Source organism: Serinus canaria, chromosome 3, assembly GCF_022539315.1.
Source record: "Serinus canaria isolate serCan28SL12 chromosome 3, serCan2020, whole genome shotgun sequence".
Classification (NCBI taxonomy): domain Eukaryota; kingdom Metazoa; phylum Chordata; class Aves; order Passeriformes; family Fringillidae; genus Serinus; species Serinus canaria.
The window spans coordinates 7,473,904-7,496,345 of record NC_066316.1 but is presented as its reverse complement, the minus strand read 5'-3'; the positions used below and the strand labels follow the sequence as shown (position 1 = coordinate 7,496,345).

General features: G+C 39.2%; 1 protein-coding gene across 2 annotated transcripts in view; it reads right to left on the bottom strand.

The window, feature by feature from the left end:
* The window catches only part of CNIH3 (cornichon family AMPA receptor auxiliary protein 3), a 63,987-nt gene that overhangs the window by 7,009 nt on the left and 34,536 nt on the right, over positions 1-22,442 (bottom strand). For both annotated transcript variants that reach the window (XM_050972311.1, XM_009093761.4), the window contains 2 exons: positions 17,160-17,228; positions 13,826-13,873 (listed from right to left, as the gene is read on the bottom strand). In XM_050972311.1, the coding sequence (XP_050828268.1) occupies positions 13,826-13,873; positions 17,160-17,228 (117 nt within the window). The remainder of the gene's footprint in view (positions 1-13,825; positions 13,874-17,159; positions 17,229-22,442) is intronic.

Sequence of the window (22,442 nt, the reverse complement as noted above, 5' to 3'; positions counted from 1 at the left end):
AAACCCACAATGAATACTTATGCAGAGCTTGAAAAACAAACCAAAAATCTGCAGTGAAATTAGAAAGGAAACAAAGGAAGCAGAGGACTCTCAGAAGTAGGCTCACTTTCCATCACAATTTCTGGTGTAAATTAAATCTATACTTTTGGTAGAACAGCAAATGGGTCATGAATGTCTCTTCAACCTTTTCTTGGAGTGGTATTTTCCTGTAGACATAAATAAGAAAGGATCATTGCTAATCACTGTTTCTGGAGAGAATTTGTGCAAAGAAGCAAACAAAGCTCAGCCTGCAAAGCCAGGTAGCTAAGTTCCTCCAACTGAAGTACATCAGCTGATGTACTTCAGAGACCAAATCTAAAAGGAGGTGAGAGACTTGGAAGCATAAAGTATAGAAAGGCACTAACTAACACCAAAGCTTATGAGGTCAAGTAAGTAACTAAAATAAAACACTGCCTCCGTTCTTGGCTGTAAGAATCAACCTGCAATTTGACACTATATCCTCTGAAAACAATGAGAACTTGAAATCAGCTTTAGCAAACATGGGATTGAGCTCCTGGAGAGAAGAAAGCTGGCTGAGAAACAAGCAGCAGGCAATCCTTGTAGTTCCTGCTGAGGCACTCAACTGAAAAGCAACTTCAGTGATACAGATAACTGCAACAGGAACTAAACCAATGTCTTTAATTCATTCCTGTGAGAGCATAGGAAGCTGTCAGATGGTAAACATGTTAGGATATAAATAGTACACTTCTATTTTGAACCAGGAACATCCTGATTCAAATAACGACCTCTGCTTTCTGACACAGCTCAAGATAAAGCTTGTGATGGTTATGAAACATGGAGGAGAAGGAGAAACTGGCATAGCAGCAAAACTCTAAAGAGAGGCAACTTGGTCACTTTGAGTCCCAAGCTCTAATGGCACAACAAATTCACCACCAGAAATTCAGCTGGCTGATATTTCCCTGTGGAAAACCACAGGAAAGCCTGAAAAGGAAGCCAGCTTCTAGATTAAAAAAAAAATGCTGCTAACCAGAAATGTCTTCTGCTACAACACAAGCAAGGGAAGAAGAAACCACTGTAATTTTGTTAGTTTTGTTCTGAGATAACTGTATGGTTAAGTAAATGTCCACATCAGTAAACCCTTATTGACAATTTATCATTTACATTTAAAATGTAAAATCATATGTGGGTATCATGCCCATTACCATCTCACCACAATAATTCATTCTCATATGAAATAGTACACACACACTGCACATGCAGATTGATCCTTCTCTAATTCCATAGAAAATAAAGCAGGCTTTGCTATGGATAGACACCTAGGTTTGGCTGAACTAAAGAGCAGGAAAACAAACACTGAATTTAAGCACCTACTAGCAGCTTCTTTCTGTTTATAGGAATACAAAGACCTCTTTAGAGAAGCTCAGTCCCAAATAAAGTTATTCTGTTTCCCATTTTCTAAATCTGTTCTGTTGTTCTTATACAAAAGATAAACTGTCTTTTTTTGTCTGTATTTTTCCTCTTTATTCTGTTTATTACAGATGGATGCCTCCTTCTTAAATGTAATTTTGATTTTACAGGACACTGTATCATTTTTACATGGAATGACTCTTACAGTTTGTCTCATCAGTGAACAGGGCCCATAAAATACCTCACAGAAAACAGAACTGGGAAGATATTATAGCAGGAATAATAATATCCCTTCATCAATGCTATTAAATTCTCACAAATCTCAGTTTTCCCACTCTTAAGCCACTGACATGTCAAGATTCTTCTTTGCAGCACTTTGTTTAGACCAGTGTTCCTGAATGCTACATACTAATAATTCTCACAGAATTGCTGTTCCTTCCCCAAACACCCAAGAGTCTCCATCAGTCTCCATCTGTGCCTGTCAACCTCCACACTGCAACCACAGATTTCACACTGTACCCAGAAATGGCCAGCCATTACACACTCTACCCTACCAGAGCTTCTGAGAGTCTTCATTACACTGTTAGAGGCTGAAACAACTTCCCCTCTTAATGCCTGCCTTCCCCTCCTCCATGGCAGGAAAATCCTACAGAGAAGTGGGGGTTGAATCTCTTTCTGGGGGTTACCCCAGAGCAAACAAGTTGTTCACCTTAAAATCACACAAGCCCCCTTCCATCCAGCTGAAAGCATCATCATGTGTGGAATCACAGGCCCCAGATGAGGTGTGATCTAAGTGCACACTGCTTTACTGCATCTGCCGGCACTAGAGGATGGCTGCAGCCTGTCACTATGGGGTTCATTTGCTGCCTTTTCCACCTCATCCCTCAAAAAAGCTGACAGAATCAGTCCTCATCAATAGCAGGGGAAAGAGGGGGTGGAGGTGTACCCAAGGTTTTCAGGACACAGGAGTTATTTCAATAGCACTTTAAAGCCCATTCCTACAGAGCCTGCCAGAGCTAACCTGGGTTACTGGGGAGTGTCAGCTGAGTTAAAGACACTGTGAGATCAAAGGGAGATTATTTAATGACTCCGAAATTCTCCTAACTGAACAGCACAGAACGGAAAAATCAGAAGTGGAGTGTAAGAAAGGGAAAAAAAGAAAGCAAAACCACACAAAAAATAGTAGCAGCATGTGCCTTAGCCCAGACTGTGTGTGTATGTGGAACGTACATAGTCTGAAACAAATCATCTGTTTCCTCCTGCTGGTGCACAAACCAAAGAAGAAGGGTCAACTATGTGTAATTTAAATACACAAACCATACATCTTAATAATTCCAACAGTTTTAAACATACTGTTTGCTCTGATCAAACAGATGAAACACTAAATTTTACTCTTGAAATACAAGAAGTCTTCCCACTTTTCTAGTGTATCTTTCTAATCTACTTTAAATATTTGGGTTACTTGACTTCCAAAACCTCTTCTGAAAGGCTGCCCTAGAGCCCAATACAATGCTGTCACAGTAAATATACTAAGGTTTTCTGTCCAAATATTCAGGTCCAATTTATTTCAATTCTCCTGTTAAAATCCACACTTGCTTGTGTCTCTACAGACTGTTTGCTAGCTGCTAATTCAGTAGCATCAAATTGTTATAACACAAACATGTAACAAAACCATTTTAAGTAATTCAAAACCACGTTATGCAAACCTCTAGAAGTATTTAGCAGTTTGATAGGTAGATTTGTGCATGGAGTTCAGAAGAAAATGCCTGGGAAATGGATTCCAGATTATCAAAAGGACAACATGCAGTTGAACCTATTAAATTCATATATGCAGCTTTATATTTTATCTGGGGGAGAGGAGCAGCACACACGTGCAAGACTTAATGTTACAAACAAAATGCAGAGCACAAATTTAAAAAAGAGAGGGATATAACATCTGTGTTTTCACCCCTCCACTCACTGCTTGGGATCACAATGAAACAAAGCAGCAAAAAGCCAGTGCTTTGTGAAGGTAATTTAATTATTCTAAAGAGCTATTGGAATTTCTTTAAACATTTCTCTTAAGTGAATGTGAACATAAGTCACTCCACAGCATAAATATCAGACAATGAAATGAGTAACACAAAGAGCCTAATTACTATTCTCACTCCATATCCATCTGTGACACAGTACAAGATCTAATATTAAAATACAGGATTTCTGGATGCTCTTTCCATCTCAGCTACTAAACACATTTATATTTAGGCCTATCATTTCACTTCTCATTGTCTCTTTCTCTCTTCTGCAACATGGGGATAATTATATTCAATTCTATATATTCCACTGGAGCTAGTTTATGACTGGAATATTTAAGCTTTTTCTTAAGACCAGTAATAACTTTAACAGGAGTGAGAGAGGAGAATCAGGTCTTTACAGGACACTCATCAGGAGTATCCATAAATATTTTGGTTTTGCAGAGCCCGTGGAAGGTCATAGCAGCCAACAGGTAAAAAGGTTATGAAACGGATTTAAAAAAAGACTGAAAGGTCTGCAGGGCACCAACACAATCCAAGAAGTGCCCCCTCCTTGGCAGGCATGTCATTAGGGCAGATGTGCTGTGATCTTACAAGTGCATCTCCTCTGCAAACTGTTCTTTTCCACTCAGCAGGGATCAGGAGACATCTTTATGACCTTCCTTTTTCTAACGCTAATTCCGAACCAGCAACAGAAGCTGGGTTAGCAACCCCGGAGTGCCAACTCCTCTAATTTCCACAGCGCTGGCAGAAAGCAGAGTAATAAACCTCTCCTTGCCCTACCTCACTTTGGTATTTCAGGCACAAGCAGCCAGGACACCCTGCAGCTGGGCTGCTCCAAGAGCTCCTGCCGCCTTTGTCTGCTCCCCCAAAACTGGGGAGAACGGCAATTAGCGCGGCAGCTGCTCGCTAGGAGCTACAAAACCAACCCCCAGCTCACAGGCAGGGCTGTGAATGCACAAACCTCAGGGATGATCAAAATGAAGTTCAGCCATCTGCAGGGCTCAGGAAGGGCCCTCAGGCCTTCTCCTGGGGGTCTGCCCAAGATTGACACTTCCATAAATGCTGAAAACGAAGTGTTTGCCAAAGGGCTGTTTCGTGTCGGGTGTGTGAAGAGCGGCAGTCTGAGGAAGCAGATTTGGTGCAGTGCAGACATGGCAAAGACATTTCCCTCCCTGGCACTACAACAGCTTCATAGAAAACACCAGCAACGAGATGCAAGGCAGGACATTTAACTCTCAGCAGAAAAAAACTGCATCCATAAACAGGTATGGGGTGAAATCATTGTGCTCGGCATTTAGGAATTATACTGCTTTTTGTAATTGCATAGTAGCTTAATAGGGTTTGATCCCAACTTAAAGCCACACTGAACATTCTGCCAAACATAACAGTGACCTCTGGTTTAACTTCCTTCTTTTTATTAATATGCAAATACTTTATTGCATACTGAATTAGAGCAAATACAGGCCATTAGCAAGTCAAATTCTGCCAATATTTCAACACGGCTCTGAGGAACAGATGCATAAATCGCATCACCCCAAGTGGCTGAGAAGTACACTGCTCTCAGGAGCACAGTACAGACAACATTACTCATCCAAATTTTTGCTGCATCTTCAGCTTATTCCACTGTTACTTGTGATGTTCTCCCACTGCAAGGACTTATGTTTACAAACTCTCCAGAAGAGGACTGGGAGAAGTTGAATTGTAGAGCAAGAGGTCATCAGTTACACAGTGACACTTTGTTTGGCACTTTGATTATTGACTAAACACTTAGAGATGAGATTAGCAGCAAAATATAGTCAGTTAAGCTGCAATAGTTTCATACAGAAATATTTTCATGAGTAATAACACTGTGAATATCTCCCTTTAAAAGATACTCCAGTTTTCATCAGGCATCACTCTGGCAAATCCTGCTTCCCACCCTGAGTAGAAGAAGAATAAGGACCAAGCTGTGGCTGAGTCACAAGTTTGAACTCTTCACTCTTGCAATAGTTTTCCTAACTTCTCCCATTACAAGCTCCCCCTGCTATGAGCACCTGGCAGACACAGCAGGATCTATCTTCTCATTATCCCTAGGTAAGCACACAGACATCCTTAGGCAATTATTGCTAAAAATAACAATTGTTATGTTCTAACTTTTCAAAAGTGCTGAATTCAGGAACTTGTAAAATTGACTAAAAATAGTGTTGGCACAATTCACTTAATCAATGAGTGTCAGTAGTGAATGAATTGCCTGCCAGAAATACTACACTTCCTCTCAGTTCTTTAGTCCTATTTTAAGGACTTTCTTTCCAGATATGATACTGTATCCAAAGAAAGGACAAAAGGGATTATATTCAGTATTTTTACTGCAATAGTAATACTTTTTTTAGTAAATATGAATGCAACCTCCTTAAAATAAAACAGCAAGTGTGAAGAAGAGATGCATTATCTCTAGTCCAGGAACATTTATGTGATAATTTGTGTACAAAGTATAAATACTGCCAGCTCTTTGATCCCAATTCTATTATCAGTTCTGCCAAATAGCTTCTGTGCCAAGTTCCATTCTTTCTGATGAAATTCAAACTATGTGGGTGCCCAAAAGACTAACTGAAAAGGGAATGTCCAATTTTATCCCATTCCACACTTCATAGATAACAAATGCAACAAAAAAGTAGGAGAAAAGACTTAAGAGAGGGAAGCTTTTAGATTATCTGTACTGAATTTTCTGTCAGAGTGCAGAATTGAAAAAGGCAGCTTGGTAACAAAGGTACTGAAGGCCTGGAAATCTATTACAAGATTCAGGGAAAATCATTATGTCCTTCATCCTTCTGGTGCAAACAAAACCTCTACCAAGTGTGAATCACTGTGAATATATTAACTCCCTCCTCATTTAGGCAAGCTGCAGAAAACAATTAATCCAACACAGAGCTAGTGAAAGTGTGTCATATTTCAGCTACAAATGTTTTACTTGCTTTTCTTGTATCTCCACTTCTCCTGTCATCATTCTTCTTTCTTTCTTTCCCTTGTACAACCTAAGGACAGCCTCACTGTTTATAAGAATAGAAAATTTAGAATTCATCTCCTGCCTCTTTTGACTAATGAGGGATGCTGTGTGAAAGTTGTCTAAAAAGAACTCCACCATAAGTAATGATTTTCATAAACTCAAAATCGTGTACTAATACATTTTTAGCTAATTTTACCCTTGAAGTGAAAAAAATACTCTCTCCTAATGCAAAAATATCTTGTCAGAGCCACTCTGAAGGCCAGAATAAAGTTGGCTTTATGATGCAATAGAAATTTAGCAGTACCTTTCAAGTAAGAATGGAATACTGAAATACAGACCAGTTTTGGGTTTCTCACACATGTTCAGAGTTTAATGTATTTTAAAAAGTTTTGGGGCACTTCAAACAAAGAAGAACTTCAATGAATTTAGTTTTATGAAGCATGATGCAATCCAAATCCTAATGGAGAGAATATGCAGAGCATGGCAAGCTGACACCATACAAAATCTGCAGGTATAATTAATGCCTTGGAAACAGCAATATCCTTTATTCCAGTGGCTACATGCAAACTCTGGAATTTCTTCTGAGGCAGTCTGGAAGCTAATTTTGTGTAGCTCATACTCAGTATGACATTGACAGAGATCTAGCTCATCTTATTGCCTCTGTTCATTAGTATTTCTGTAGAGCAAGCATCCCAAGCCTCTGAGCATACAACACCAGATAATTTCACTCCCAGCAATCTGATATCAATGTGACCACAGCAGTTTGAGTCTGATTCCAAACTGGGCTGGACTTGAAGCTCATGTAGAGATCCAAGACCTCATGCAATTATTGAACCAACAAAACATCAGATCCCTCAAAAACAGCAAGCATATTTTTACCTTTGGTTAAAAATAAAAGATTCAAGCTCTACCTGCAAACAAGAAAACTTAGTAGGTCTCCAACAACAAGATTTCTATCATCAGAACAACTGTGCAACCTTTCCTTTCCTGTTGTGTACATGTCTGGTGAGTGTTAACAAATGTTCTTCATATTTATTACCATGTGGTTTTTGTAGCATCTGACACAACCAGGCTTTACTCTTTACCTGAGACCAAAAGCACTGCTGTAACACAAACACCAACAAACATTATGGAAAAGGAGAGCCAAGTCTTGCTGAACACTCATCTCTCAACACAACCTTTAAAAGATCAAAGTATCCAACTAAGAGAAGAGAATGCAAAATTCAAAAAGTGGCGAAATGTAACAACAGAACATTCACCTAAAGACAACAAAAGCAGAGCTGTGTTATATTTTCTTCTAGAAAGGCAAATGTGTAACAGCCTAAAACTACTCTTTTGACTTAAGACAGTTTTAAAACGTGAAGTTTTCATCTGATAATGTTAATTTATAATATCACTGTAGTCCTAATAATAGATCATATGTTTAAATCTGTAAAAAAAGGATTAATGAACCTCTGTTTCAGATTCACATTGCTTATCAGGCCAGTTAATAGCAAGTTCAGATCCTGACAAAACTATCTAATGTGATCCAATCAAAAGCATTCAGCTCTGTTCTGAACCACTGAAATTGCAGTGCAAAGACTGGGGAGGAAAAAAAACAAAGGCATTTGAGATGATAAAAACAGTCTTTAAAATACATAATATTTACATATATAGTTTTATATAGTGCCTGGGTATAACCTTCTGTGCTGCCCTGAGTCACAGGGAGGCACTGAATAACAACCTGGATATCTGCAGTATTTTTTCTACCCACAGAATTTTATATTTACTCTTCTGACGATATCCACCTCGTCTCTTGATTGGGGTTTATGTTCCCAGTCACCCTGTGGGAAGGGTCTCCTGACAGTTTTCCTGCTGCCCAGAAGATTACTCAAAACTCAGCAGCTTCATCACATTGATGAGGTGTGAAAAGGGAGAGCATTAGATACATCAAGAAACATGACATGTACAGAGAAGCCAGCAACAATGATGAACTCTTTGGTCTGTAATGAGAGTGGACAAAGTTCATGTGCTCCATCATTGTAACAATTGCTGCTAACAGGAAAAATGTCACACGCTGCCATTTTTTGTTCCCTTTTGTGATCTTTGTTTGAGCAGCAGTTGATCAGAACTCTGGAAACATCACCCTCTTTTTCCTGCAAGGCAGAATATCACTGCCATTTCCACAGCCCCAAAATGCCTAATGATTAGACTGAAAACTCTGTTTTCCTCTTAGATAACACAAGCCCCTAAGCTTCAAAGACTAGTCCACTACCAGGTAAGAGAAAACCTGGGATATATTATCCCTGCAGACTTATCCCTCTAAGTGTGGCTATGCTGCAACATTTTCTTTTTCTGTAAAGTCCAACCTAATGAGGAATTAAAACACTTTTATTGAGGTTGTAAACAATGTACAGCACGACCAAGGTAAAAACATTGCTGCTATTCCCAGTTTCACAACAAAATAATTGTCTTGCTGCTGGAGGTTCCACTTAGGAGATTTCTCAGCCCCAGGGAGAAAGTGTGATTCCTTCTTACAATATGGATGGTTGGTTATACACCACTTTCAAAATTCCTTGTGATTATGCATCACATTTGCTAAATTTGCTTATATAAGCTCACATTAAGCATTTTAATGAGCCATGCTATAGGCTTACAGAAGGGCTCTGCTAATGACCATCAGCCTGCAGACTGGGTAAAAGAATGTTACACATCCATAAATCCCTAAATGCATGATGAAGCAATCAACAGACAGACCTTTAAAATCCACACCTTTAAAACCCATCACATTATCTCAGGCTTGCCAGTGACCATGAGGCAGAACAACAGAGAGAGTGATCCTGGCAATAACCAGTAAATTTATCAAGAAGAAAAGGATGTGATCAGTCAGTTCAAATGAGCTGCTGGGACACCTGACACTCCTCAAAGGAGAGTGGCCACTCTAGCTGCTGCAAGCAGGGAATGCCTGGAGCCACTGGAAGGTGCAGGTCTGGAGCCTGTCAAGGTCCAAGTAAAAAAAAAAAAATATTTCATATGGCAATTACTCCAGTTCATATTGGTCAGTCTCCTCCAGCCAAAATATGGGAGAAAAAAAAAAGTCAGCTGGATAAGGGTAAAAAAGTAAAGATAGAACTTTTTAACAAGGTTGATATCACATAATATTTAGAGACCTATAAAGGAAAAGACCCTCTACACTCAAAGAATCCTCTTCTGATGTTAAGGAAAAGTCTAAAAGCTAACTTTCCCTGTTAGGTGATCCAAGGAGCTCAGTAATGTTTCACTGAACATACTGGGGGGTTTTCTCCAAACTTTGGGAGTCTGCTTTCACTGCTGACAAAGAGGCATGACACAGACATAGGACCTAGCCTGATCTTCATCCTCAGAATGCTCTGTCCACAGCTGAACCTATGGTGTTAACCCAAAACCCTTCAAGCTCCTGTTTGCTCATGTCTCTGGATTACTGTAACTTGCACATATGTGAGTAATTTTAACTTCTTTTACAGAATATATAAATGTTGAAATTTACTGAAACAAATCTGTGCAGACAGTCTGTGTCTGGAATTCTGTAATACACTAGGTTTTACATTTTATTTACACTGTCTCAGTGTGAATGGAATGGCAATTCTACAATCACTCTTTGAGGCACTATGGGTTTTGGTTATTTACCAAAACCTGTAAATATAGTAAAACATTACTATAACAGGTATTAGGCCATATAAAATGAAATATAAATTCAAAATAGACATTTATTTTACTTTTGCAAAGTGGTAAAAACCAGAATTGAACCTTGTAAGCACCAGAACTACTGAATACAGAATAAATTTCCAGCACTACCACAGCAGATCTACCTCCACTGGTAGAAACCACAGTGACAGAGGTACAAGACCAGACCAAGCACTGGCACTGCCCAGCCACCTAACTAAAACATTAAAACTTGCTTCAAAAATGTTAGTTGAATTGGTTTTTAGGTTTGTTTTGTTTTAAACACCCCAGTTCCTGATTCACTATCTACTATACTACTGCTGGTACTGGAGTGCTGAACTGGCTGAGTTTGGTTATTCAAACAGTCCCTGCAGGGGTTTTTGTCTGTGTGTTGGTATTCTTCAAGACAGTTCAAGTTCATCTGGAACATCTTTGAGATTAATGTCACCTTGCCTGCAGTTAGAATTCTTGCTGAATTTACTCTGAATTCCCATCATCCTTTCAGAATTTGTAAAAGCCAAAAAAACCCCATATAAAATCAAGAAAAAGGATTGAGCTCTGGTACAGTATTTTCTTACACTTGCAGTTTTAGGAATTTTAGGCATAAGTAAACTAAAATGCTGCACTTCATCAGAAAAATGAGTAGAAGTCTGTCTTTGTCAACCTCAACTCCCTCCCCATTAAGTTCCAGTTCTGATGTTCAGAAATCATTCTTACTTTAGCTTAATGGGCTTTAAAAACAAGTATTTGCTGATAATTGGAGAAGAGTTACTTAAATTGTTGAGCAGTGTCTGGCATGAGCAAACTGAAACCTGAAATGTGTTCACTGAGCAAGTTCAATCAACTCTCCTCCTTAGTGAGGATTTATTGAATTAATTCCAAAATTATGATGCATAACCTAATCAAACTTTAATTTAAATTTCCTCCAAGGTAAAGTAATAATATTGCAGTGCTTGATTAATGAATTTGACTGTATTTTAATCTAGGAAACTCCTAATTGTCCTTAGCGTTAACGTAAGTATCAATTAGGAATTAAAAAATAAGACATCAATGGCTTAGCTAGATTTCTTGAAATACAACTGCAATTACAATGAAATAATATTGCTGTCATCAGTAACTGAACATATTTTAACAGCCCCACCAAAATATTTGACTGTAAAAATCATGGTAGACCTCACAGGCACATCTTGGCACATCACAGGCACCCCTCAGCAGGGCTGAGAAGCCCAAGAAGCCTGAGCTGCTCTGTACTGCTCTGCTGCCACCCACCACTAGCTTGTGTCCTCTGGACAGCACTGCAGGGAGCCATGGAATCACATCCTTAAGGAAACAAAGGCACTTTAGAGGGAAAAAATCCCCCACAGCATTTGCTCATCCTGGTGTGTCCTGTGTGAATCACCCAACACTTGTATGGAACCAATGATGGGATATTCCACAGCACAGGAACACAGATCTATCCCACAAAACCCCACAGCACTGAATAAAATGAGGCACCTGTAGCCTGACAGGACCTCACATGGTGCTGGGTTCAGAAAAGAAGCCTTCTCCTCATTTTTTTCAGGGCAGGAGAGATCTGACTGTGGCTATAAAATGTTCATAGCTTCTTTATGCTGAATCAATCATTCTTCAGCAACCAGAAAATTTAGGTTTATTTAATCCTACAGCACTGTAGAAAGAAGGAGCCATGTGTTCCTGCATGTCTACATGCCAGCACCATACACACCAGCTTCACACAAACCCTGCTTGTTTAAATGATACAGAAACATTTTCCCCAAATCAAACATCAGAAAATGCCTGGCTGCAGAACAGTTGGATCCTCCACTTTATTTTGGAAAATGTACATAAGTTACATAAGTGTATTTAATATCTGGTGAAATATCACACACCTGGTCACAGTTTCTCAACAAACTTCTCCAAGTATTTTGGATATAAACCCAAAAAAGTCTTTGCTCACTGGAATCAGATTTCTATGACATATTTAAAAATTCCCAATTCCCTTCTAAAACCAGTGTAAAATGAAATTGAACTTACTTTTATAGCCCAGCTCTAACGTCTTTAAAACAACAAATTTACATCAGCTCTTAAGAATTAAGTTCTAATGTCATAAATAGCAAGATACCACTGTTTTCAATGCCCTATAAAAGAACTTCCTGACTTCAAAACAGGTATGCTGTTGTTTCATAAAAATAGAAACAGACCCTAAAGCCACAGAATATTGAAGGATATATTTAGTACTTGCTGGAAGAATCCTAACAGCTATTTTCCTGTATCAATATAGCTGGCATTCAATTCTTTACTTTTTTTCCTCAATTTTCCTCCATGCTACATGAAACACAGCTATTTTTAGCAGTTGTCAGATTTGAAGGCTACAAATCTCTGTAGTTATTGCACCCTCCTCTTCTTGCATATAATCTCTCAATTAAAACAAATGTCTCCCCAAAGAACTTTGAAGAAGAGGCTGAATTAACAAACCATTTAAATGAAACAGAAGCAAGCCAATCCCTTATGAATACAGAGCCTGCAATTAGCCAAAACGCTCCATTTTGCCATTCACAACAAGGCCAATGTGCAATAAAAATTGAACATTGATGCAGGCAAGGCATTCCCATGGGGCTCACATATATTAAACCATTACCACTCAACAGTTGCTTTATGTCCAAGAAACTGGGACACAGCTTGAGACTGGCTGGCTGCCTATTTGATAAAATGGAAAGCTATTGGTAATAAGTATTTTCCCTTATTTTTGTATCCCAAGTGGCATAGCCAGGCTCAGGAAGTACTCAAAAGGGGCTCCCAGCAGCCACATGCTCACAGGGGTGCCAAACAGACAGGACTCAGGCTCTGAGCAGAGGATGGCAGCCCATAGGTTCTGCACGGAGTCACAGTTATGCCTTTGGATCAGCCCAAAGTGATAATCCCCAACACTGGCTTTCCCAAAATCTCTGAGGATGATGCTCCATAAAACCCTATCTGAATTTAGGTCTTGGCTTGATTAGGGTGTGTTCAGCAGTCCCCACTGCAGTGATGACATTTTTAAGGAAAAATGCAGGATTTAGGTGGTTTTGTTACCACTCTGCAAAACACAATGTATAGAAACTTGAACACAGAATAAAATACCTTGGAACTGTGATTATTTTTACTTCAATGGGACACAGTCAGGAAAAATAAAGATTGCTTATGAAAATCCTACTTGAAGCCACAAATAAGTAGCCCACAATCTATCAGCTCCTTCAAATGTCTCAGAAGCTGAGGCACTCAGCATCTCACCTGTGTCAAGCTGAAATACATACTGTTACCAACTTTTCTGTTCCATCAACCAGAAACCTTGAACATTAGATATGTAACTAATAAAAATGTTCAGCATGTCAAATTCTGAGCCACTGTTCAAAAAGAAAGGGTATTTTTAAAGCCTGTACTACAACATAACAGCAGTTTAATGGGACTATAAAAGAACCTCCAGCTGCAACTGTTAAAGGACTTGCCACCTTGGAAAAGCTCGTTCCAAAATAAATGGGCTGATGTTCTGAAGTTCAGTTTTTATCCAGACACCCTCTCTTCTGTAAACCTTTTACAATTTGTCTTGCTCTGTCCTTACAAGGCCACCCTAACGTTCACTTCTCAGCTGAATCCAGCTTTCCATCAACAGAGTGTGAGGATCCAAGAGAAAATAAATGTACATTGCCATTGGATGGCTTTAATTCTCATAAACTTCCCAAATCCTTGGCTGGCTCACACTCACCTTTCGCAGGAGGAAGCAAATCCGCTCAATATTCCTCAGCCTCTCCCTCTGTCAAGAGAAAGTGGGGGAAAGGCAGGAGATTAGCTGGTGTCACAAATGAAGACAATACATCACAATTACAAGGGGTCAATGTTTTAATTAATGGCTGCAGTGAAGCAGCACATGTTATTAATCTGGACTGACAGCATTCACTTCTTACACACTGCTTGCAAACCCAATGAGTTCCCATTTCTAGTCCCAGTAAGTTATTTCTCCTTTGTTACTGGGTGTAAAAATATCAACTGGGGATTCAAGTCTGTGTTAGCCTTCAACTCTTTTAAGTCATCATTTGGGGCTCTATCCAATTGTGCCAGTTGATACCACAGAGACCCGTTCTTACATTTTCAGGTACCCAACCTCTGGCTTCAAGATAAACCAGAGTGGGAAAAACAATGAAGTTTGCCTGGCAGCTCTTCCTCTGTCACTAAGATGGTGCCTGAACACGTGATACTAGAATTTAGCACATTTGTCACAGTCATATTTTCTGAAAAATTCCTTTGTCCAGGATTTTTCTCCTGGGAAGCTGAGAAGCCTCAGAGAAAAATAAAACAAATTCTTATCTCATTTGCTTTTCCTGTGTTGTGCTCACATGTGGAATGTGTTTGGAGGTTGTTTACCCACAGGTGATTGTTTCACTGGTTTCATGTGTATTGTTTTGACTCAATGGCCAACCAGTGCCAAGCTGTGTTGAGACTCTGGAGAGAGTCACGAGTTTTTCATTATTATCTTTTTAGCCTTCTGTAAGTATCTTTTCTGTATTCTTTAGTATAGTACAGTTTAGTATTCTTTAATATAATACAGTACCCTAAAATAATTAATTAGCCCTCTGAGAACATGGAGTCAGATTCATCATTCCTGCCTTCATCAGGGCACCCCACAAATACAATACACATTAGTAAAAAATATCTGAAATGGCCTAGAAATGCCACTTTAAACAACAGATGCATTCATAAATACTGAGAATCACTGTAATTAGGCATTGTGACTCAAAAGATGTTCTAAAAACTCAACTCAGAGAAAGAAGACAAATCAAAGCCAGGCTTTGTTTTCAATGGCTCATTATGAGAAGCTCACCAGCAAAATCAAGTTTCACTGCAGAGCCCCTTGACTGGAGTTACTATGAATGATTCTACTTAGTGTCAGTTGCACTGCAAAAGGCAGAGTGGGTTTGGTGTCCTCAGAAAGCTACCTGATATTTTTATTTAGATATGGCAAAAATATTCCAAACAATCAATGTTTTTAAACAGGTAATGTATTATAACAATTTGAGAAGCCAACTTTCCCTAAGCTTTTTGCTTTTCAAATATTTTAAAACTCAAGGTTGTGGCAAATTTAATTCTAGTCTCCAAATAAATGTCTTTTTTTTGCTTTTCTGTTCCCAAGTTTAAGCCATTTTTTTAAAAAAAGTATTATTTTGGAAACACAATAAGGCAGTGGCAACTTGATAGGCCCCAGAAAAATACTGTGCCTCTTTCTGGAGTCTCTGAGCTAAAAGAGAGTCAGAAATTTTAGACTCACAGTTGCAAACATGAGTTGGGATGTGTGTGGATGTGCCTGAGGAGCTGCAGAAAGCTCCCTTGCCTTCCAAAGTGGAGAGGGAAAGACAGATGCCAACTGCAGCTGGCCTTGGAGAAGTGGGAACTCTGTCTCCAAAGGTAATAGAGAGCAAACCAGGAAATTTGAATTAAATTCTCAGTACTGACATTGTTTTTGTCTCTGATTTCTCTTTAATTCAGTCTCCTCTTGTCAAAAAGGCTCTACCCTCTGTCATGAAAACATTGTGGAGGACACATGGGTAAATTTCAGACACTCTTACAGTGCAATAAGAGAAAACTACCCCACCAAATAAATGGAATATGGGCACAACCAATGGTGCAGAGGGAAAAAAGAAAATACACTTGACCAAAGAGATAAGAAATCCCTGCTCAAAATCTTCCTTTTATGACAAAATAAAAGGCAGCTACATGTGTACTGAGCAGAAAAAAAGCAATCTGAGATTATTGCTTGAATTATCCCAGAAGGTTTCATGGAAGTCCAGTATGTGAACCAAACACAGAACACTCTGCTGTGCTTTTCTTCATGATTTACTTTTTGTTTCCTCCACTCAGATGACTGAAAATGGGACTTGTTCATTTTTTTTATTGTGGAGACCAATTCCATTACCATTTTAAAATAAAATGAGATTATCTCCATAGAGCATCTCAACTTTTAGGAAGTGAACAATTTACCGGAATTTGGAACATATAAATTCAGTGTGCAGTTCTCAGATAGGAAGTAAAAACAGATAAAGTGGATTGAAAATCAGATTACTTCCAGTAAATTCAAAACCAGATTACATCCACTGATATCCTCTATAGGATTTCTTCATATAAATTCTTTCTTTTCTTCTCGTACTTTGCTTATGTGTTAGTGAACAAAAAAAAATAAAAATTCAAGGATTATAAAGTTTATGCTTGAAATCGTCAATGGTCTAAGCAGTACATGTCCTCAGCTGAGTGATGAAACGAGGTTAAATGGCAAAATGTTAGCATCTGGTTATCAGCTGTAGGCAATTCAACAACTTGAAGAGTTTGATCTCAACTCTGTAGAGATCAAATTCAGCACCTGTCAGAATCATTGTCATTCCCAGTGAGGTGATGGGGAGCCAAGCTCTGCTCTCAGTTCTGGTGGTACAAACTGGCACGTGTAACTGCAGTCAGCTAAATCACCCTAGATTACAGCTTTAATTGACAAAGAAATTTGGATATGCCTAAATCTAGGCTGCATTTCTGGTTCATTAGTTAAAACTGAGTTTACAGTCCAAGGTATTTAATGCTCTCCTATAGCAGAAAATGATATTTACTCCTAAAGCACAGGAGAATCCAGAGGCCTGCCATGGGACAGAGAGATCCAGGCATGCAGCTCTTAACAAACTCTTTCAAGATTTTGGCTCACTGATACAAACAGTATGGGAGAAAGTGGTCATCCCATGCTCGAACACATAGAAAGCAAGGTGTTTCAAAAAGGAAAACCTGTGCCACAGAATGAAAAGGTGAAAAGAAAGCATTAGCATCACATGACATCCTTCAGCTTTTGAATTTCCAAATTACTCTCCTGCCTCCTTCAGCCAAGAGGAAAGCCATTAACATAAAAATCGCCATCTGGCTTCCTCAGACTGGCCCAATAAATCAATTTTCCAAACCACAGCTGACTTCATAAGAGACTTCCTATTCATTTCCACACGGATCCTTCACCATCAGCTCGGTGCTCTCTGTTTCTGGAGCAGCCCCAGCCCCCAGGCCCTGGCTGTACTCACTGCATGGGCTGGGTTGCACTGGTCGATGGGGCTCTTGAAGTCTGTCCGAAGCTCATCGAAGGCAATTATCTGAAAAACAAAATTTTCAAGTCCTGTAATGAATGCTCCTTCAAACACTTATTTTCCTTAAAGGACTAATCAGATGCATGGCCTGCCTTCCTCACTCTACAGGGAAAATATGGGAAAATAGCTTCCCTGACACACTCCCTTTGGAAGTAAGTAGTTAAAACAAAACATGGGATACTCCTACGTATGACACCTAGAACTCATTAATCTGTCACTCTGCAAAATCATATCTATAGCCTTTTCACTGCTGCTACTTTCCATATTTCTTCCCTCATATCAGCAAGATTTCTCTTTTCAGATTTCCACATGACACAAAACTACTTCACAAACGAATACATCTCTAAATTTGATGGAAAAAGTCATCAGCTGCCTAAAACACAGAGATGCATCTGATATGATGTTCCAGGTTTAGTACATAAACAGCCTGGTTTTATTAGTTGTTAAATATACCTCAGGTATGAATTCTGAATTAGTATCAGCTTCACCATTAAGCTGCTATTCATTAACAAGCACACTCCCCAAAAGCAAAGCACTCTAGAGCAAACATGCCCTTCCTAAATTCTGGCAGCTTTTAGAACTTTACTTCAGACCTCATTAATGGAGAGATGTCTTTTGCTCAGGTCCTTTGGTTTCCTCCATTAACAGATGGATTGAGACATCCTGGTAATCATTGGTGCTTTTAAAGTACAGCAGACAATTTGTCTATAAAAATAAAAGTGTTTGACAGCATTTTCTTGGAAGATCTTGTGTTAGATCTACTGAAGAGCTAGCATTTTCTTGGAAGACTCTTTTCTTGGAAAGAAAACAGCTGTACTAATCCTCAGCACACTTCATTCAAAGATCTCAAAGCAGATTCTTAACTCGGTGCTTGCATTCTAGTAATACTTTTTCTGCTGCTTTTGTCTTGCTTCACCCAAGGAAGGAAAGCTCCTTGACAGGCACCACACAGACAGATGATAAAACAGTGATTCCTTTTTAGACACTTTACAGCCTGAAGTGCCTGTTCTTAATAAAAGATGATGGAAGTACAAGGCAGCAGGTCTGGTAATTAGCAGATGAGTGCAACAGCCATTCCTTGATGTGTAACAGCGTGCCTGCAGCCTGGCTGTTCAGAAAGGAACCAACTGGGTGTCAGCACAGACCTGCTACATAGCCAAAACACATTCATTTAACAGAGATGGAAGGCAGGAGAAGAAAACCTGAAAATGGCCTGTTCTTGAGTCACAACAATATGGTGAGAGACTCGAGAATAAAACCCAGAGCTACAATCCATGAATTTCAGCACCACTCCACATCCTGCTCTAATGCTGCATTCATCCCACTGAAACACATTTAAAAATCAAAAGTGTGGCATTTTACAAGAGCACTCCACAGAATTCAATTTATTCAACTATGACAAGTCAAAGTGGCAGAATAAACCACAAAGGGAACTATAAAATGTGATTACAAGTGAAGCATTTCTCCCTATGGATGCAGCATCTTTCCAAGTCAGGAATTAGCTCTGCAATGGTAAAAGAGAAACTAAGAGAAGCTGTGAGGGGCTTGCAGTATATTTGTGAAGAATAAGGCTCATGACACCTCTGTATTTAATATTTCTTGGACAGGTCTTCATATCCTCCAGCTGGACCAACAGCTAAGAGGGTGACATGTGAGCAGCTGATTCAGACACACACAGAACTGGGGGTCTCTTTGCAGCTGGATATCAGCATCAGCATTGGCAGAAAGGGGAAAGGATGGAAAAGGGCTAGCCTCAAATATACTGCACATTTATGTTTCCTTATATTTTTCATTTTTTTCCTCCTTTTTTTAAACTTCACCAACATTCCCAGCTCTGTAGCCAAACCCCCACTCTTCATTTGCTGGCACACAATTTATGTTATGCTTGCATTATATGTAAGTGCACTGAAACACATCTGACAGGTATTTAAACACATGGTTTTCACAGAACCAGCAAGTGTAAATGCAACAGTCTCACAGACAAACCTTTTGAGATGCCTGCAAGTTACAACAATGTTAAGAGACATTCCTGCTACACCTGAAAGAGACTGAGGTCTGGTTTCAAGCACACATGACTGGTGGAAAGTTTCTTTAAAGTTTGAGTGTATCTCTGGAAGGAGGCTGACAAAAAAATCCTCCTCAATTTATTTCAAAAAAAGTTCCATAGTATTTTTGTATATTGCTAAATCTCCAGAAATAGAAGTCTAGTGATGACATGAAAATACCTATTTTAATTTATGAAAAAGCACATTCCTGTTTCCTATTTCTCAGTTACAGTGAAAAATTATAAAGCACGGGCAGACTCAGAATTAGAGAAATACAAAGAAACTCCCATAGCATTTTGGGAGCATGGTTTTCTTCTGTTTTGTTGTTGGGAGTGGGGTGTGTTGGGGTTTTTTTTTGTTATTTTTAGATCTTACAATGTGGTTTGTCCTAAATCTAAAGCCACAACTGAGTAAAACCATAGTTTCTTAAGATTAGAAGTTGCTCACAACACACTGAGTAACTGTGCAACAAATTATATTATATTATATTACTGAAAATACAGCTGGGCTGTGCTGCAGCAGGGTTTGCATAATTAATTAGGAAACATTTTCCTCTTTCAATTATAACTCTCATTCTGTGGCAGTTTAATGGCCTGGGGCTTTGAGTGGCCGGAGCTGCCATTTTTCCATCCAAACCCCAAATAACCAAGTACTTGTCTCCATGAAGTATTTCACAGTGCTCTCAGGGGAGCTGCAGTGCTCTGACCACAGCCAGAGGAACAACCTCATGCCTGCTCCCTTTTGAGCTGGATGCAGTTCATCCTGTGTCGCTGTCATATTTTCTGAAAAACGCCTTTGCCCAGGATTTTTCTCCTGGGAAACTGAGAAGCCTCAGAGAAAAAGGAAAGTAATAATAATCTGATTTGCTTCTCCTGTGTTTTGCTCCTTTGGAATGTGTTTTGAGATGGTTTACCTACAGGTGATTGTTTCATTGGTTTTCTGTGAATTGTTTTGACTCATTAGTCAATCCATGCCAAGCTGTGCCAATACTCTGGAAGAAGTCTCAAGTTTTCATTATTATCTTTTTAGCCTTCTGTAAGCATCCTTTCTGTATTCTTTAGTATGGTTTAGGTTGGTATTCTTTAATACAATATAGTGGCATAAAATAATAAATTATCCTTCTGAGAACATGGAGTCAGATTCATCATTCCTTCCTTCATTGGGGCACCCCACAAATCCAATAATCCTGATTCCCACACATCAGCTGAGCAGAGCTGCTGAGTGCTCTGAGACAGCACCTGGACAAACCCAGGGGCTCTTTCACCTCAGAACCTGCCACACTCACAGCATCTTGAGCTGAGCAGCTCATCTCATCTCATGTCACCTTGAGACAATGAAATACATCCCTGGCAGGGCACTTCATAAGAAATGACATCGTTTCACCCCTGTAAATGAATGTATTTTATAAAGCATTCATTATCTTTCAGCTATCCAATCTAATTTGATGGAGGGTGCTAATCAAGACTACAAATCATGCACATGCCTGGACATCAGCAATCCAGTCTCTGCAAAGGCCACACAATAAACACACTGTTCCAAAGAAAAATGACCAGCCCCTGGTCACAAAGCTGAACAGAATTTGGAAACCTGTTTCCAAATGGAAACATGAAAACTAGGGACTGTCTCTCTCAAAATGGACAGATTTATTTCTATTAGTAAACATTAATATTGTACACAGCTTCATAAACAGAGAATAAGGACCAGCTGACATTTATTTAGGAACTAGAAGAAAATAAAAAAAAACCAAAACACCAAGTTATCTGTTGACTTGCAAAGCCCAATGGGGAAAAGAAAAAGTGCATCATGTTTAGCAATATTTTTTATAATTACTGCAGAAACAGGCCAGGGATTGAATGGACAATGGAAATTGCATTACCTTCTGTCTTGGGGAATTTTCCCTGTGAATTCACATTGCAAATCACTGCAGGAAGTTTGTTCTGCCTCTGCCCTAGCCATGCTTTTTCCTGGTGAGAGAAGTGTACTTGTGTATGTTTTCCACCTAATAAAACTGAAGTTCTATAAAAATACTGCTTGCAGTCTCTAGTGATTCACACCATCTGCAAATCTCAAAACTCCCAGTACAAGCCAGCAAGGAGTTTGCCCCAATTTACACATATAATGCATCAATGAGATTTTGATGACAATACATGTTTCAATTGCAAGTATAATTATAAAATTTGTTTTAATTGCCTGCACTCTCTCTGCTTATCAGAGAGACCATAACAGCTTCGAATAAGGAAGTATTCACACAAGACCAAACATGAATTTTGCTTTCTTTTTATGCTTATGTACCCACCAAAATTAAAATTTCACTTCATGTTAGAAATTAGCTATATCTCATTTTTAGGGAAGATACTTTTTTTTTTTTTTTAATTGCCAAGCTCTTACAGAAACATATTTTAATTGAGAATGTGGTGGTTTAGGGTGGCAGTGAAGTTGGTGTAGGTGTGAATGCAGTGACAGCAAAGAAGTTGGATATTATTGCCTACTGGCTTCTCAGGAAAGTTAAGATAAAACAGAACTTGATGACAATCACACCAACCACAGAACAGAACAGTAACACCTAACATATGCTTCCTTGCCACCACCCTGTCAATGCACCACCATCCCATATTGAAGGAACTGTCTTTAATGGTTCTTTTAGACAATCTGTCTCCCCTCCACTCTCCCAGGCAGCTTTCACAGCACCCAGGCCTGCAGCTCACAGACTGACTGCAAGTCAGCACATGGACAGAAGGGAGGCAGGATTAGGAGCAGGCTGTACTCCTGAACTTCATACCTGCCCAGCAATGGATGCACAGAGATATTAACTGTGTTGAGAAAAAGTGTCTGAACCGCGAGCAAATTGGCTGAGGTACTTGGTTGGATTTTGTTGGGCAGGAGCAGCAACTGAAAAAAAGTCAGTCAGGTAAGAGTCAGTCAGGGAGGAATGAAAAAGGTCCTGGAAGGGAAGATAACTCCCTGCCTTAATGTGAGGGACCCCACAAAGAGCTACAGAGAACAGGGACAACAGCAAAGTGACAGATTGAGAGAACTTTAGTTTTGCTACCCAATTCTTATCATGATATGAAATGAACCTGAACAAGAAATTTATCTGTGAGCTGTTCTTCATCCCTCTTTTCTCTCTGGTTGAATTGACCTGCTTAATGCTACCAAGCATGAAAGACATTTCAAA